The sequence below is a fragment of the Mobula birostris genome, chromosome 1, assembly GCF_030028105.1.
Source record: "Mobula birostris isolate sMobBir1 chromosome 1, sMobBir1.hap1, whole genome shotgun sequence".
Taxonomy (NCBI): domain Eukaryota; kingdom Metazoa; phylum Chordata; class Chondrichthyes; order Myliobatiformes; family Myliobatidae; genus Mobula; species Mobula birostris.
In genome coordinates, this window is record NC_092370.1 from 104,778,758 (window position 1) to 104,797,029 (window position 18,272).

At 41.6% G+C, this 18,272-nt stretch overlaps 1 protein-coding gene across 3 annotated transcripts in view; it reads left to right on the forward strand.

The window, feature by feature from the left end:
* zfat (zinc finger and AT hook domain containing) overlaps window positions 1-18,272 on the forward strand; it is a 157,153-nt gene that overhangs the window by 125,840 nt on the left and 13,041 nt on the right. For 2 of the 3 annotated variants that reach the window (XM_072259626.1, XM_072259614.1), the window contains exons 13-14: window positions 5,094-5,215; window positions 11,168-11,297. In XM_072259626.1, coding sequence (XP_072115727.1) covers window positions 5,094-5,215; window positions 11,168-11,297 — 252 coding nt within the window. The remainder of the gene's footprint in view (window positions 1-5,093; window positions 5,216-11,167; window positions 11,298-18,272) is intronic. The other variant, XM_072259620.1, reaches the window with a different exon arrangement.

An 18,272-nucleotide genomic window follows, 5' to 3' on the forward strand; every position in this document is an offset into this window, starting at 1 on the left:
CACATCTATAGAAGTTTGTTGAAGTATTAGCTGGCATGCGAATCTTCACAAATTTCTAAGGAAGTAGAGGTACTTCATAATTGCATTTACGTACTGGGCCCAGGAAAGTTCCTCTGAAATGATAACACTGGGGAATTTAAAGTTGCTGATCCTCTCCACCTTTGGTACCCTGATGAGGACTGGCTCATGGACCTCAGATTTCCTCCTCCTGAAGTCAATAATCAGCTCTTGGTAGAGCTGACATTGAGTGAGAGGTTGTTGTGGCACCACTCAGCCAGATTTTCAGTCGCTCTCCTATATGCTGATACATAGCATTTTCATGGGGCCTTGGTTTGGTTTGTCCAATTGAAGAAGGCAAAGGATGGTAGAGAGAAGGTAGAATGGTTGACAAGAGATGTAGAACATGTAGTCAAGAGGAAGAAAAAAATATACTTAAGGTTTAAAATATTAATTTCCAGATAGCAATTTCTCCCAGTTCTTTGTTCTGTTTCCTCCCTCAATCAACAATGTCAAGAACATTTATTTCATTGTTGCTGAAGGCAAGTTATATTTACAGTCCAAAAGTCATTCACTTTCTCGGAACTCTTTTTTAGTGTGTCTTATAAGTTTAAAGAACACAGTATCGACTCTTCGGCCCACAGTGCTGTGCCAACCTTTTAACCTACTCCAAGATCAAGGTAACCTCTCTCTCACTCCCACATAGCACTCCATTTCTCTGTTGTTCATGTACCTATCCAAGAATCTCTTAAGTGTCCCAACCACCAGCCATGGCAGTGTGTTCCATGAACTTACCACTCTTTGTGTTTTAAAAAAAACTCCCTCAAACATAGCCCCATTCACCTTAAAATTATACCCTCTCATATTAACACAACACACACAAAATGCTGGAGGAACTCAGTAGGCCTGGCAGCATCTATAGAAAAGAGTACAGTTGACGTTTCAGGCCAAGACCCTTCATCAGGACTCTTTCATATTAGCCAGTTCTACCATGGGAAAAGGTGCTGGATCTCCACTCTACCTAGGCCTCTTATCATCTGATACATGTGACAGTAATAAACCAAGTTGCCAATTTTCATGTTTTTTAAACTTACTAATCATACCTGTCACCCTCAATGCATATAATAAACAGCAATACTGTTCCTAGTTCTGAACTTTCCCACGATGTTTCTGATGATTGTTCATTAGCCTGAAATAGCAACATTTCCTCTTTATTTTGCACACTTTCAGAATGTTTTAGTCTGAAATTTTAAAATTTTTCATTTGGCTTCACCCCTATCTCTGTATTTTGTGTAATTTTACAGTTTTACTGTTGAATATGTTACCTTTCCACCTATCAGCAGCTTTAACTCTGAGAAGTTTGCATTCCAGTTAAAGAAAGCTGACTTATTGGGAGGTGGCTGAATTTAACAGTAATATGTCACCCAGTAGCGCGTTGAACACTGCTCAAAAATGCAGACTGACTAATTGGCTTGGAGGATTGTTATAAATATCAACTGTAACAAAAACTGCTCTGTATTCAATCTGATGAGCTCAGTGAAAAGGAACATATCTCAAGGAATGACTTCATTCTTTGGAACTGATATCTTAGTTCCTTAGAAATGAAAAGCTGCCAAGTCTGCTGCCTTTAAGATCACCTGGCTTACCATCAAAGAGGTGCATCACTAGATCAGCTACAGTACATAACTACCGTGACTCACCCAAAATCCTTTCCATCATCTGAAAGGCACTAGTCATAGTTTTTTTGGGAATACTTCCTTCTTGCTTGATGAGTGCAGCTCCGACACCAGTCAAGGAGGACAGAACAGCCCACTTGATTAGTACCCCATTTATGACTCTAAACATTTATTCCCTCCACCTGCTGTGCACACTGGCTGCAATGAGCAGCACTTGCAAAATGCAGCGCAGTTATTTGCCATGGCTAACCCGTTAACACTCCCCAGAACCATGACTTATCACCAAGAAGTGCAAGAGCAGCAGACTCACGGGAGCACCACTACCTCCAGTTACTGTCCATATCACAACATCCTGACCTGGGAATGCTTTGCCAGCCCTTCCTTCTCACTGGTCTAAACTTCTCATCAGCAGTGATGTGGGAATTCTTCCACCATATTATTCCTCCAATGCCCTAGTAATATGTGAGCCATTGAAGGAATACAATAAAGATTCCTTGACTGGTTCCAGGGATGGCAGCTTTGGCATATGAGGAGAGCTTGTATAGTTTTAACCTGAATTCTCTAGAACTTTGGAATAATGACAGATTATCTCATTGAAAATTCACAATGCCAAATCCCCTTAAGATGCTAAGAACGTAGAGGCACCAACATGCTTTCTGAACCTACAGCATGATTGCATCAACGTTCTGAGCCCAGAACAGGTCATCCAAGATGTTGACACTCAGGAGTTAGAGTGTCTCCACCACTGACCCACCAAAGAGAACGACCATGTGGTCTCCCTGCTCCCCCTTTCTGAAGTCAGTGACTAACTCCTTGGTTTTGTTCATGTTGTGCAAATGGCACCACTCAACCAGGTGCCCTATTTGACTCATATACACTAACTTGGCCAACAACAGTGGTGTCATCGGTGAATTTATATACAGGTATGGCATAAAGAGAGTAGAGCAGGGAGCTAAGTATGCAGCTAAATTGATGATCATTGAAGTATTGACTGAGATCTGATGATCAGCAAGTTAAGGATCCAGTTATAAAGCGAGCTAAGAGTCCAGGACTTGGAGCTTGGCGAAAAGACTGCAGGAGATCTTGAATACTGATCTGTAGTTAATGAACAACATGCATATGTATTACTGTTCATAGAGAGCTGTTTTCCTTTAAGATGGTGCCAGAGAGAGGTGACATTATATAGGCAGAAGACATTTATATTTATGTTCTGAACATTTAAACCTCAAATCTGCAGCCAGAAATATTGCAGCGCTTTATAAGTGCAAAACAGGCTCAAAAGGCAAGCTAGCCTTCCACTTGTACATGACCTTATGAAGCTATTAAATTTATCTGAAAGCTTATCATATACTTTTGGGGAAATAAATCTGCTGTCCTTGCTTGGTTTAACCTATATATAGCTCAGTTCCACACTCCAGGGTTAACTTTGAACAAAATTATTATTTAAAGAATAGTTAAATCACTGGCAGAAAAAAAAAGCATTGCCCTTCACTATTTTTTGAGAGTCATATGTATGGTATTATTGATCTGATCTCTCAATTTCATATAAAATAGTTATTCAGAATTAACTGCTGATACCACTCCAAACCTGGGATCAAAAATGTTAAAGTCAAACAAAATAAATAATTTGCAAAAAGTAATGACAACCAGCAAGATTTTCACTTCTTTGATTCCTATGTTGTGTCGTATCTCCATCTTCACAAGTCTTCTATAAAGTATTATCAAGCTGTCCTTCCAATGTGAGTGTCTACTCTACCCACTTCCAAGGAACAATTGAAGTGCTGAATATGAATGGAAATGCAAGGCAGTTGAAATGGGAAATTATTTCCAGCTGTGAACCCTGAATTCCTGCAGAATCTGGTTAAACGTTATATAAACAGCAACATATTGTTTCTTCTTTATTTTTGTTAATTTTTTATGCATTTCTACAATACAGCAACAGAAAAAAACCATCAACAAAATTTATACAGTGCAAAACAAACGTGTCCAATATATAATTCATAACAATAAGGAAAAAGCAACCAAAACAATATCATATAAAATTAGTGTCCTCCCCAACCTCCCACTATAAAACCCCAGGCCAACCATTTCTATGTATAAAAGAAAAATTAATCGGAGCATTCAACCCCACAGAGCTGTAAATATATTTAAAAAAAGAAAATATAATGCCGACTATCAAAACTATAATGTAATTCACAACAAAAAAACGTAAAATTTACAGGAAAAAAAGCTGAAAGTAAGGGATTGTAGTACAAAAAAAAGGATAAGCTTAATCTAATGAGGAGTTATGAAAGTATTCAAGAAAAGGACCCCACACCTTATGAAACTTTACGTCCGAATTAAGAAGTAAATAATGAATCTTTTCAAGGTCTAAGCAGGACATAATATCACTAAGCCATTGAGCATGAGTGGGTGGGGCAGCATCTCTCCACCTAAGAAGAACTAACCGTCCAGCCAAGAGAGAGGCAAAAGATAATGTTCAACGTTTAGTTGGACTCAAGTACATCTCTACTTCACCCAAGGTGCCAAAAAGAGCAATCAGAGGGTTTCTTAAATGCTATCAACTCTTACAGTTAATTCTAAATTCTAAACGGGAATGTCAAAAAATCAGAGGTGCAAAGAGACTAGGGGGACCACGTGCAGGATTCCCAAAGGTTAACTTGCAAGTTGAGTCAGTGGAAAGGTAGGCAAATACAATGTTGGCATTCATTCCAAGAGGACAAGAATATAAAAGCAAGGATGTAATGTTGAGGCTTTATTAGAGATTGCTCAGATCACACTAGGAGTGAGCAGTGTTGGACCCCTTATTGAAGAAAAGATGTGAAGGCATTGGAGAGGGTCCAGAGGAGGTTCACGAGAATGATTCCAGGATCGAAAGGGTTAATGTATGGGAAGCATTTCATTGCTCTGGGCTTGTACTAGTTGGAATTTAGAAGAATGAGGGGGATCTCATTGAAACCTATCAAATATTGAAAGGCCTGAATAGAGTGGATGTGGGGAGGATGTTCCCCATAGTAGGTGAATCTAAGACTGGGGGCACAGCCTCAGGATAAAGGGACTTCCAAGTTATTGGATATATTTAAGGTGGAGGTTAATAAGTTCTTGATTAGTCAAAGGTTATGGGGAGAAGTCAAGAGAATGGGGTTAAGAGGGATAATAAATCGGACATGATGGAACGACAGAGCACACTCAATGAGCCGAAAGGCCTAATTCTGCTCTTATATCTTATGGTCTTAATTTTCAGAGTTTTTCACGTTAAATTAGCATTTAATTCTCAGTCATTCTGAATGTAATATTGAAAGTCACCGATCATTGAAGTCAGGGTGCACAAAACTGGTTAATGACATTTTGGAGTTTCAAAGGTAGCTAGAGTATTAGAAGATTTTTTTGAAAGAAAATTAATTTACTCTCTCTTATAAGGTGGTGTAAAGTGTCCGGTCTGCAGTTTTGTTTATGGTACCAAATGGGAGCTGAACAGACACCTGAAAAACAAACATGGATTGAAGATTGTGGGCAGCATAGAAGGCGAAGCCATAGAACAGGTACTTACTTAACTCTCCTCTGAAGATGCTACATCTTACGAAGTTCTGGCTCTTGTGCTTGATTGAGTTTGAACCTTAGCCACTTCATGAGAAGACCACAGTCAGTCTGGATCGGAAATAATTTCTCCTCCTTGCTGACAATCAAGACAAGCGCACCTCAAGGGCATGTGCTTAGCCTACTGTACTACTCTCACTACACTAGTGACTGTATGATTTGTAAATTCGCCAATAAGAGATCTGTTGTTGGCAGAACCTCAGATGACGATGAGGGGGTGTACAGGAGTGAGAAAGGTTGGTTGGTTGATTGATGTCACAACATCTACTTTGCACTCAATGTCAGAAACACCAAGGAACTGATTGTGGACTTCAAAACGGGGAAGTCGGGGAACACGTACCAGTCTTCACTAAGGGTTCAACAATGGAAAGGGTGAGTAGCTTCAAGTTCCTGTGTGTCAGCACCTCTGAAGACCTATACTGGGCCCAACATATTGATGCAATTACAAAGAAGGCATGCCAACAGCTATATTTCATTAGATGTAGGAGGAGATTTGGTACGTTACCAAAGACTCTAGCAAATTTCTACAGATGTATTGTAGACAGCATTTGGACCAGTTATACTACTGTCTTGTATGAAAGTGCCAAGGCACTGAATCAGAAAAAGCTGCAGACGGTTGTAAACGTAACTAGCTCCTTCATCAACACTAGCCTCCCCACCATCGAGGGCATCATCCAAAGGCAATGCTTCATGAAGGCGGCATCCAAGATTAAGGGCTCTCACCAGCAAGGACATGCCCTCTTCTCATTACTACCATCAGGGAGGAGATACAGGAGCCTGAGACACACATTCAGCAGTTTCTTTCCTGCCACCACCAGCTTTCTGAATGGACCATGAACATCACCATACTTTTTGTTCTCTTTTTGCACTACCTATATATTTTTTTTATGTCTCTCAGTGTAACTTGTAGTACCTTTTATGTCTCGTAGTGTAATGTCCCCGCAAAACAACTGATTTAGTGACATATGTCAGTGATAACAACGCCAATTCTGATTCTGTCATAGAATAGAGTTCTTTATCTTTCTTATATTTGGTATTGCTAGTAAAACCAGCTTCCTGAACCACTGCAGTCTTCTGGTGAAGGTATTTTCGTAAGGATATTTTGAAGAGAGTTCTAAGGTTCAGACCAGTCAATAATGAAGGATTAGTAATATATTTCCAAGCCAGATTGCTGTATAACTTGAGGACAAGCCTGCAGGTAGTGGCATTCCTTTTCTCCCAAGCCATTCTCCTTCTTAGTGGTGAAAGTTATTGGCTTTGGAAGTGCTTTATGAGGAGCTTATGTTAGTAAATGCAATACAGTTTTAAATAGTACATAGTGCATCCACTCTGCATTATAGTGGAGGGAATAATAAACAGAATACACCTGCTCGACCATGAGTAGGTTTGTAACTTTTACTTCAGTACCACTTTCGTGAACTAACTCTTTTATTCCCTAAATATCCAAAAGTCTACCAAGCTCTATCTTGAACATATGTAGCAACAGGACATCCAAAGGCCCCTTGGTTGAAAATTCCAAAATTTCTCTGGCCTCTAAGTGATTGGGTTGGGGTGGCTCTGTTAGTAAAAAATGAAATCAAATCCTTAGAAAGAGGTAACATAGGATTAGCAGAACTGCTGTGAGTAGAGTTAAGAAACTGCAAGGGCAAAAAGACGCTGATGGGAATTATGTACAGGCCTTCAAACAGTAGCCAGGATGTGGTTAGTGTTTACAATGGAAGATAGAAAAGGCATGTAAAAAGGGCAATTTTATGCTTCTCATGGAAGATTTCAATATGCATGTAGAGGAAAATCAGGTTGGTGCTGGATCCCAAGAGAAGGAATTTGTAGAATGCTATGAGATGGCTTTTTAGAGCAGTTTATGGTTGAGCCCACTAGGGGAACAGCAATACTGGATTGAGTGTTGTGTAATGAACTAGATTTGATTAGGAAGCTGAAGGTAAAGGAATTCTTAGGAAACAGTGATCATAATATGATAGAATTCACCCTGTAGTTTGTGAGGGAGAAGCTAAAATCTCTTCACCTTTACCCTAAATCTATATTCTCTAGTGTTATCTACCTTTGAAAAGGGTAGAAGTTTCCTGCAGTCTAGCCTATCTATTACTCCCATAATTTTATCTACCTCAATCATGTCCCCTCCACTCCAAGGAAAACAGGACTAGCCTCTCAATCTCTCCTCTTAACTGAAATGGTCTATCAAAGCAAAATCTCAGTGAATTTCCTCTGCATTGTTTCTGGTACTATCACATCCTTGCTACAGTGTGGTGACCAGACTGCACACAGCTGAGATCTGACCGATGTTTATTTATTTAGAGTTACAGTGGTGCATCTCTAATGGGCCCTTTTGACCCAACCAGCCACACTACCCAGCAATGCACCTATTTTATTCTAGTCTAATCACAAGACAATTTACAATGACCAATCAACCTACTAACTGGTACGTCTTTGGACAGTGGGAGGAAACCAGAGCACCTGGAAGAAACCCACACGTTTCACAGGGAAAGCATACAAACTCCTCACAGATAGCCCCAGAATAGAATTCTGGAATGCCCTGAGCTGTAATAGCGCCGTGCTAAGTGCTGGAGGAACTCAGCAAGAGAGGGGGAAGAAATTAACGGCAATGGAGAAATCAATGTTCATGCCTGTCAGGTTGGAGGCTCCCCAGACAGAATCTTCCCCATCTGTGTGATACTCACTCCCTCCTGTCTGCAGGACCCCCCCCCCCTTCCCCATCTGCATGCCCCCTCTTCCCATCTGTGTGGCACTGAAGCATAACCTTCTTTTTGTTATGTTTGGTGCTCCAACTCCAGAAGGCCAGTACATCATATACCTTCTGAACAATATTATCTATCTGCAGTGCACACTAAGGTCCATCTATTCCTCAGTCCTACCTAGGACCTTACCATTTCCTAGGAGATCTTACAGAAACATAGAACTTTGAAAGGGGATAGATAAGATAGAGGCAGGAAAGTTGTTTTCACTGGTAGGTGAGACTAGAACTGGGGGAGTAGATTTAGGACGGAGATAGGAGGAACTGCTTTTCCCAGACAGTGATAAATCTGTGGAATTCTCTGCCCAATGAAGCAGTGGACGCTACCTCAGTAAACATATTTAAGACAAAGTTGGATAGATTTTTGCATAGTAGGGGCATTAAGGGTTATGGGGAAAAGGCAGGTAGGTGTAGGTGTGTCCATGGCCAGATCAGCCATGATCTTATTGAATAGCGGAGCAGGCTCAAAGGGCCAGATGGCCTACTTCTCCTCCTATATCTTATGTTCTTATGTTCTAGCCTCACTGGCGTTCCCCAAAATGCATCTGCCTCTTCTGAGCCTATTTCACCAATCAGGACTTCAACCAGGCTAGCTTAAAGAAGTCTCTTACAAACTACCATCAACATGTCACCTGTGGAACCAGAAGAGGCAGCCCGCTGATCACCAATGCACCACTATCAAGAATGTTCACTGTACCATCCCAAGCCCACACTTCGGCAAGTCCAATCGCCTGACTGTGCTTCTACTCCTGGCATATATACTGAGACTGAGGACCACAGCACCAGTGTAGATGAGTGTTGCAGACTTGTGTAGATGAATGTGTGCCTTCAAGAACATACCGAATGTACCCAAACCTGAATCCGTGGATGGATCAGGAGATCCGCAGTCTGCTGAGGTCTAAATCTATACCGTTCAGGCCTGGCAATTCAGATCCCTACAAGAAGTTCAGTACAACCTACTGAAGGCCATCATAAGAGTAAAAAGACAATTCTGTGTGCAGTTAGCAACACTGTAGGAGATTGTGGCAGAGATTGCGTACTGCTACTTCCTATACGGCAAAACCTACAACATTAATGGCTATAATGCTTCTCTCATTGATGAACCCAATGCCTTTTATACACATATTAAAAGGGAGAAAAAAAATACATCTGTGCAAATCCTCATATTATCTGGTGACCCTGTGATCTGTCTCAGAGGCCGCCATCAGAGTGTAAACCTTCACAAGCCATTAGGGTCTGATGGTGTTCCTGGCAGAGTACTGAAAACCTGTGCTGACCAACTGGCTACAGTGTTAAAGGACATCTTCAATCTCTCACTTTTGCACTCAGACGTTGTGCTTTAAAAAGGCATCAATCACACCGGTGCTCAAGAAGATTTGAGTGTGCACCCTCAACAACTATCACTCAGTAGCAGTCACATCTACTGTGATGAAGTGCTTTGAGAAGTTAATATTTCTAGAATTAACTCCTGTCTGTGCAAGGACCTGGACCAGTTGCAATTTGCATACTTTGACAACAGGCCCAGAGTGGATGCAAAATCACTGGCTCTATACTCAGCTTTGGAGCACCTAGACAACAGCAAAACATGCATCATTTATCGATTGCAGCTCAGCGTTCAGCACCATCAGCCCCTCATTACTAATCAACAAGTTTCAAAACCTGGTTCTCTGCTTCACTCTGCAACTAGATCTTTAACTTGCTTATCACGAGACCACAGTCAGTGCAGATTGGTAATAACATCTCTTCCCTGCTGACTACCTCAAGGATGCCTGCTTAGCTCACTGCTGTACTCTCACTACTCTCATGATTGTGTGGCCAGGCACAGCTCAAACACCATGTATAAATTTGCTAATGACCCTACTGTTGTAGGCAGAATCTCAGATGGCAACTGGGGTGGGGGGGTACAGGAATGAGATAGACTGTCCGATTGGATTGTGTTGCAACAACCTCACACAGAACATCAGCAAGACTAGGAAATTGATTCCAACAACACACACAAAATGCTGGAGGAACTCAGCAGGCCAGGCAGTATCTATGGAAAAGAGTAAGCTGACATTTCAGGTCGAGACCCTTAAGCAGGATCCATGGACTTCAGAAAAGGGAAGTCCTCCTTCAGGGATCAGAGGTGGAAAGGGAGACTAGTTTCATGTTCCGGGGTGACAACATCTCGGAGTATCTCTCCTAGGCCCCCCACATTGATGCAAACACAATGAAGGCATAGCAGCAGCTCCTCTTCAATTGGGGTTTAAGAAGATTTGATATGCCACTGATGTCTCAAATATTTATAGATGTATCGTGGAGAGAATTCTGACTGGTTGGCATGGGTCCTCCAGTGCACAAGTTCAATGCACCCCTGCAGAGAGTTATAGATTCAACCAGTTGATCACATGTGCAACCCTCCCTGCCATCGAGAACATCTCCAAGACGAAGTGCCTTAAGAAGGTAGTTTTCATCACTAAGGACTTTCACCTTCCGGGATGTACCCTCTTCACTGTACTATCTTTGGGGAGGAGGTACAGGAGCCTGAAGGTGCACATGCGATATTTTAGAAGCAGCTTCTTCCCTTGCACCATCAGATTTCTGATCAGTCCATGAGCCACGAACACTGCCCCATTATTTATCTTTTACACTATTTATTTACTTCAGTAACTTATCTAATTTTTCTGTCTTACACTACATAACTGCCACAGAACTGCAAATTTCATGATCAGTGATGATAAACCTGATTCTGATTCAGACATCAATACCATCCTGTAGCTTAAGGATTGTCAACATCTCCCACCAATCCTAATATCATCACTGGACCCAGTCCTCATAAAGCAAACAGCTGGAAATTGGTACTACAAGTGATGAAGCTCAACCCAGTGGAAAGCAGAAAGGAGAGATAGTATTGTTAAACATAATGAAGGTCCTACAACTGGCCTCATTATGAGGATCACTGATGAAGAAAAAATGATAAAGATTTTCTCCACTCTTGTCCTTAGACCGCATGATGCTAACATTGAGTGAGAAAACTTGAAAAAATTTAATGTTCATTCACTAGTAATCACACTTTTTTAATTGAATCAATGAGAACTATTTATGTTGAGGGAAGTGATTTTGGACATGTTTGTTTTTTTTTGTACAGCAGGTTCTGGAAGCTCCTGCAGAGCAGACTCAAACACAGTACTTTCACATAGCAGAGAGTGAAGAGGATGTGCAAGGTGCCCAAGCAGCTGTGGCAGCTCTTCAAGACTTGCGGTACAATACAGAGAATGGTGAGTAAAGCAGTGTAACATGTGGCCACGTTGATAACTGTAACTCTCTAATATAAACACATGTTACCAACTAATATGTAGTTGGTAACATGTGCAATGATTCATGTAAGAGTTAGTGTAGTAGGACATGTAGAAGTAACTAGCACTTTGGTGAATGGGAGTGTATAATAAACTAGTAAGTGGGAAGGAAGGAATTTACATAATACCTGGATTGAAATCTATCATTATCGTCAGGATAAGGACACCATCACATTAATACCAGCCAAGTTTAAGTCACGCATAAACCATGTTTAAATTTCCTTTCTGAGCAACTGATTTATTAAGGAGTCATAGAATACCATAGAGCAAAAATAGCCCCTCCAGACTAGTCCATGCCAGCCTTGTCTTCTGCCTAGTCCCATCTATAAGCAATTGGACCACAGCCCTCCCTACCTCTCCAATCCACGTACCTATTGGAGTTGATTTGAAGAGCCTGTGAGTGTCTGCGGGCTAGATGGCAAAATCTGGGCCCCAGGCGAGTCACTGAGCAGCGTGGTCAAGGCTCAGAGCCTTTCGTAGCAGTGGTGCCTAGGTCCTAGTGTGAGGTACAGTACGCTGTTTAGACAAGTTAAACACTAGCCCAGATTGGAGGCAAGAGCTGACTTTGCCTGCTCTCTGCGATCGGAGCCTTTTGCTGTTCAGTTGTTTGGTCAATTTAAACACCGACTCAGATAGACTGAAAAGACAGGGTGTCGAGATCGGAGGCGAGAGCCAATTTCGCTCATTCTCCATAGTGGTCATTTACTTGGATTTTCAGAAGGCATTTGATAAGATGCCACACACGAGGGTGCTTAACAAGATAAAATCCTGTGGCGTTACAGAAAAGATACTGGCATGGATAGCGGAATGGCTGACAGGCAGGAGGCCGCGAGTGGGAATAAAAGGAGCCTTTTCTGGTTGGTTGCCGGTGACTAGCGGTGTTCCTCAGTGGTCAGTATTGTGACCGTAATTCTTCACATTGTTTGTCAACGATTTGGATAATGGAATTGATGGCTTTATGGCAAAGTTTGTGCCAGAGGTAGCTGGAGGAGTAGGTAGTGCTGAGGAAGCAATGCGATTGCAGCAGGACTTAGACAAATTGGAGGAATGGGCAAAACAGTGGCAGATGGGACATTTATGATAATATATTTTAGTAAAAGGAACAATAGTGTGGACTATTATCTAAATAGGAAAAAGGTTCAAACATCAGAAGTACAAACAGATTTAGGAGTCCTCGTGCAAGACTCCCAGAAGGTTAATTTGCAAGTTGAGTCTGTGGTAAAGAAGGCAAATGCAATGTTGGCATTTATTTCAAGGGGAGTAATGTACAAAAGCAAGGGGATAATGTTGAGCCTTTATAAGATGCTATTCAGGCTGCACTTGGAGTATTGACAACAGTTTTGAGCCCTTTATCTCAGAAAGGATGTGTTGTCATGGAGAGAGTCCAGATGAGGTTCACAAGGATGATTACGGGAATGAAGGAGTTAAGATATGAGGAGCATTTGGCAGCTTTGGGCCTGTACTCACTGGAATTTGGAAGAAAGCAGGGGGATCTCATTGAAACTTACCAAATGTTGAAAGGACTAGATAGGGTGGATTTGAAGAGGATGCTTCCTATGGTGAGGGTACCTGGAACTAGAGGGCATAGCCTCAAAATTGAGGGGCGACAGCTTAGAACAGAGGTAAGAAAGATTTCTTTTAGCCAGAGAGTATTGAATCTGTGGAATGCTCTGCCACATCAAAGGATATTGCGAGAAGTTGAATGGAGTTGAATGAGATTAGCCATAATGAAATTTCAGAGCAGACTCGATGTGCTGAATGACCTAATTCTGCTGCTCTGCCTCATGCTCTTATGGTCATCTCCATGGCACTGAGGCTATGAAGACTGCCCCAGCTCTTGCCCACTAATGTGATGAACTGATATACAAGGCCTTGGGCCTACTCCGGTCTGTCCAGATATTCCAGGGTTGAGTGACGGGCCAATGAAATGGCATTTGCTGTGGACTTGTTGTGCCGGTAGACAAATGGGAGCTGATCCAAGTTGCTTCTTAGTTGATAGGTTTCATCACCAACTTTTCAAAATATTTCATTGCTGCAGATGTAAGTGCTACTGGCTGATGGTCATTGAGGCAGGTTACCATGTTCTTCTTAGGCACTGGTATAATTGAAGCCAGCTTGAAGGAGATAGATACCTCAGACTGCTGAAGAGAGAGTTTAAATACCTCAGTGAATACTCCAGCCAGTTCTTTAGTACTGGAGTGTAGCACAGGTCTTTAGTACTCAGCCGGTACCCCATCTGGGCTGGATGCTTTCTATGGATTCACTCACCTCGGCCTAAGAGACTGAAATCACAGGATCATCAGAGGCTGTGGGATTTCGTGATGGTTCTTCTATGTCTTGTCAGTTGAAGTGAACATACAAGACATTCAGCTCACCTGGATGTGAAGTTCCGTTGCCACCTAAGATGCACGAGAGCATTTAAGCATTGCCTCTGTTGTTGAGCATCCTTCATTGAGTCAAGTTTACTTCAGAATTGCCACTTCACTTTTGAGATGGTTTTCTGGAGATCGTACCTGGACCTCTTGTAACTTTCTTGGTTGCTCGACCTGAATGCCTCTGATCTGGCCCTTGGAAGATTGTGGAGCTCATGTCCATCCAGGGCTTCTGGTTGGAAAAGACTCTAGATAATTTTAGGGGCCAAATGCATCTACTACTGTTTTTATACAGTTTGTGACAAACATAGTGTATTCATTCAGATCCACAGATAAGTCCTTGAACACAGCCCAATCCATCAACTCAGCAATCCCATAGCCTCCCGTGATCCCATAGCCACTTCTTTGTCGTTGAAGTCTCTACAACCTTGTTGTTTAGCCTCTGTCTGTATGTAGGTAGGAGGAGGACTACCAAGTGATCAGACTTCCCAAAATGTGATCTGGGCATGGAACTGTAGACATTCCTTACCCTGCTATAACAGTGGTCTGCTGTGTTGAGAGCCTCTGCTGCTACAGATTATATGCTGATTCTAACTGGGCAGGGATTTCTTCAAACAAGCCTGATTGAAATTCCCAACTATGATATGAAATGAGTAAAGGTGAACTGTTTCTTCTTTGGCAACAGCATCATGCAATATCTCAAGCACTTGATTATAGTTGGCAGCTGGTGGTATATAAACTGTGGACAGAATTACAGAGGAGAACCTTCTTGGTAAATAGAGCAGTCAGCACTTGATCGTCCGGTGTTATAGGTTGGAGGAATACGAGTACCAAACCACCACATCAGACATTTCAATTTTGGCACAGTGTAAAGAATTCACTCTGCTTTTAGTCACTTTAAAAAGTCTGTCCGAGCTCAGTGTTTATCTTGTTATTTAAAGCAATGTACATTTGTAAGGTTTGACCAGATCTATAGAAAATCATAAATTATTGGAAATCTCAACTTCTTTGTACTTGAAGACAGGGCATTAGCATAAACTAGAAAATGATTTGTTTCTCATCAGTGCTAAAGGGACTGATTTCAGTTGTTGACAGGACGTTAGTGACATGCCCTTAAACATTCTACTAATTGCCTAAGTGGTAACATGCTGATAAAGATTAGTATTCTGATTCACAAGTGCAAAACAGAACTGCCGTCATGTGGACAATTAGTGCCATTAATGAATCTACAGTATGTTGGCTGAAGATGTAACGTCAACAATCAAATATTGCTTTGACTCATGATGAACGTGTTGAATTGTTATTTAGACAGATAGATAGTTTATTGATCCCAAAAGAAATTTGTGTCAATGGAGCATTACAAGTGCGCAGATATACAAATATTAGAAGAGAAGAAAGAAAAAAATAAAAATTAGTTAGCTCAAACAGTCTATCAGGAGGGGGTCATCACTTCCCTGGCTACAGGTTGACTCATTATAGAGCCTAATGGCCGAGGGTAAGAATGATCTCATATAGTGCTCCTTGGAGCAGCACAGTTGTCTTAGTCTACGTCCACACTATGCCGGATAATTTTGAAAACATAGCTTTTTCTCTTCGTTTTGACCCTCCGTCCACACTAAAATGGCATTTTCATCCCCGGAAAACAGAAAATTTCAGAAACAGTCTCCAGAGTGAATAAATCTGAAAACTCCTAATATCCGTTACAGTGTGGATGGGGTAACCGGAGATTTTTAAAACCGCTGTCATGACGTGCCGGAACAGTTGGCGGCAGCGCGGCATTTCATTGTTTTCTTCTTATGATTATTATTACTTTATTGTCGCCAAACAATTGATACTAGACCATACAATCATCACAGCGATATTTGATTCTGTGCTTCGCAGAACCTAACAATTTCAGAACAGACAGCAACGAGACTAAAGCCAGAAGAGTTAGAAATGTACTCACCAAATACTTTGACCCATGGCTTACTGGATAAATAAGTATACTCACTTTGCCCCATTTTCTGTCCTTGGTTGTATGAAGGTGGTTTACCTATTTATGCAAGTACTTCTCTGACAATAGATGTGTAACAGCCTAATGTAACATTGTATGGAAATACAAGATAACACTGATGCAGACATGTTTTGTACATTTAACAAGGTGCTTTATTAATGCAACAGAGTTAGTCAGTTTTTCAATGTTCATCGTCAGCCGGGTCATACTGTCCATGAACTCCCTGTCGGTTGCCTCCATACACTCCAGTATTTTTTTTTCAAATTTAAGTCCTCCTGTACGAGAGCCAATAGCAATTCCTTTTAAGTTTTTCTACTCTGTAACTGGACAAACGCGCACCAAGTATACTGTTTCCTCTTCGCTTGTTTTCTGTGTGTCCTGCGCATGCCCAGTAGGAGGAGATTCGCCCAAATATCCATTCTAATGTGGACAGAGATATTCTGAAAAACGCTTAGTGTGGATGCCTGTCGTTTTTACTCGAAATCGGCGTTTTCAAAATTATCCGGCGTAGTGTGGACGTAGCCTCTGTCTATTACTAAAAGTGCTCCTCTATTCAGCCAAGGTGGCATGCAGAGGGTGAGAAACATTGTCCAGAATTGCCAGGATTTTCCGGAGGGTCCTTTGTTCTACCACAGCCTCCAGTGTGTCCAGTTTGACTCCTATAACAGAGCCAGCCTTTCTAATCAGTTTTTTGAGCCTGTTGGCATCACACGTGTTGATACCATTGCCCCAGTATACTACCTCAAAGAAGATGTACAGACTAGTAGAGCATGTGAAGGAGAGGCCTGCATACTCCAAAGGGCCTCCATCTCCTCAGGAAGTAGGGGCAACTCTAGCCCTTCTTGTACACAGCTTATGTGTTGGTGCTCCACTCAAGTCTGTCATCCAGGTGCACCTCCAGGTAGTTATAGGTCTTCACCACATCCATACCATCAATGGAGGCTTAGTCTTCCTAGAGTCCATCACCATCTCCTTTGCCTTACTGATGTTGAGCTGCAGATGATTCAGCTTGCACCATTTGACAAAGTCCCCTACCAGAGCCCTGTATTCATCCTCCCTTTATACACCCAACTATTGCTGAGTCATCAGAGAATTTCTGTAGATGACATCACTCAGTGTTGTATCTAAAGTCTGAGATATACAGGGTCAACTGCAAGGGACCACACAGCTCTGACGCTACACAAACTGTAGTCTGCCAGTCAGGCAGTCTGTTATCCAGGTTACAATGAAAGTGCCAACCGGGGGGACGTTATGTGATGACGTGGGATGGAGACGTATGAATCCAGCTCTCCCGTAAAAAATCAGCAAAGAACCGTTTAAACAAAGCAAAGTTAATAAATACTTTCCGAAAACTACTTATAAACTTCTCAAGACTATTTTACGATATGCCTCATAAACCGCAACAGAAGAAGACTGCTGTTGTGAAGTCGCCGCGAGACAGGAAGAAAAAATGGCCTACTGCAGTGATGGAACCTCGGACTCAGGTTGGATCTTCTTCAAAAGAGACACATTTTATCTCTGGCGTAGAAGAACAGGGAGCAATGGCGGCGGTAGCGGTCCCTGGGAAGAAGATGCTGGAATTGCGCATGTACAAAGAAGTAGGCATGTGCAAATCGATACAACTCAAACTACAAGAACTGACGGCTACTGCAAGCGAAAGTGACTCAGAGTCAGAATTGGATTCCGCAGAGAACACAGATGATGAAGAAGAGGAGGAAGAACTGGAAGAGACTAAAAGTAAAGGATATGATGGAGACATAAAAGAGGCTTTATTGCAAGTAATGATTGAATTGAAAGGATTAAAAATAGAGGTTAGAAACATGAAGCTGAGCTATGATAAAGCTATGAAAAGACAGGAGAAAATGGATAAGAAACTTCAAAGGTTGGAAAGAACAATGGAGCATATTAATGACAGAGTGGAAAAAACAGAAAATGATGTGCTTGTCTGGAAAACGGAAAGAAATCGACTGTTGGAAAAAGTGGACGTGCTGGAAAATTTTAATAGATGAAATAATATTAAGATTGTTGGTCTTAAAGAAGGTATAGAGGGAGACAATCCAATAGAATTTTTTCAAAGATGGATCCCGGAAACTTTGCAAATGAAAGGGGGAGACCGATCAATTGAAATTGAACGGGCACATAGAGCTCTAAGACCAAAACCACAAGATGACCAATATCCACGATCAATTTTAATAAAATGTTTAAGATTTCAAGACAAAGAAAGGATTCTATAGGCAGCTGCTCAAGCTGCCAAGAATAGAAAAGGACCATTGATGATAGAAGGGAACAAAAGTTTTTTCTACGCTGACATAAATTACAAAATTTGAAGAGAAGGAAGAAATTTAATCCAGTGAAAAAGGTCCTATGGGATCACGGCTATCAATTTATACTGCGCTACCCTGCAACCTCGAAGATTTTTTTGGCTGGCGGAGAAAAAAGATTTTTTCACGATTACCAGAAAGCAGAGGAGTTTGTGCAAGATTCTTTGAAGATACAAGAACAAAACCAGGGGAGCGAGATGGATTAAAGATG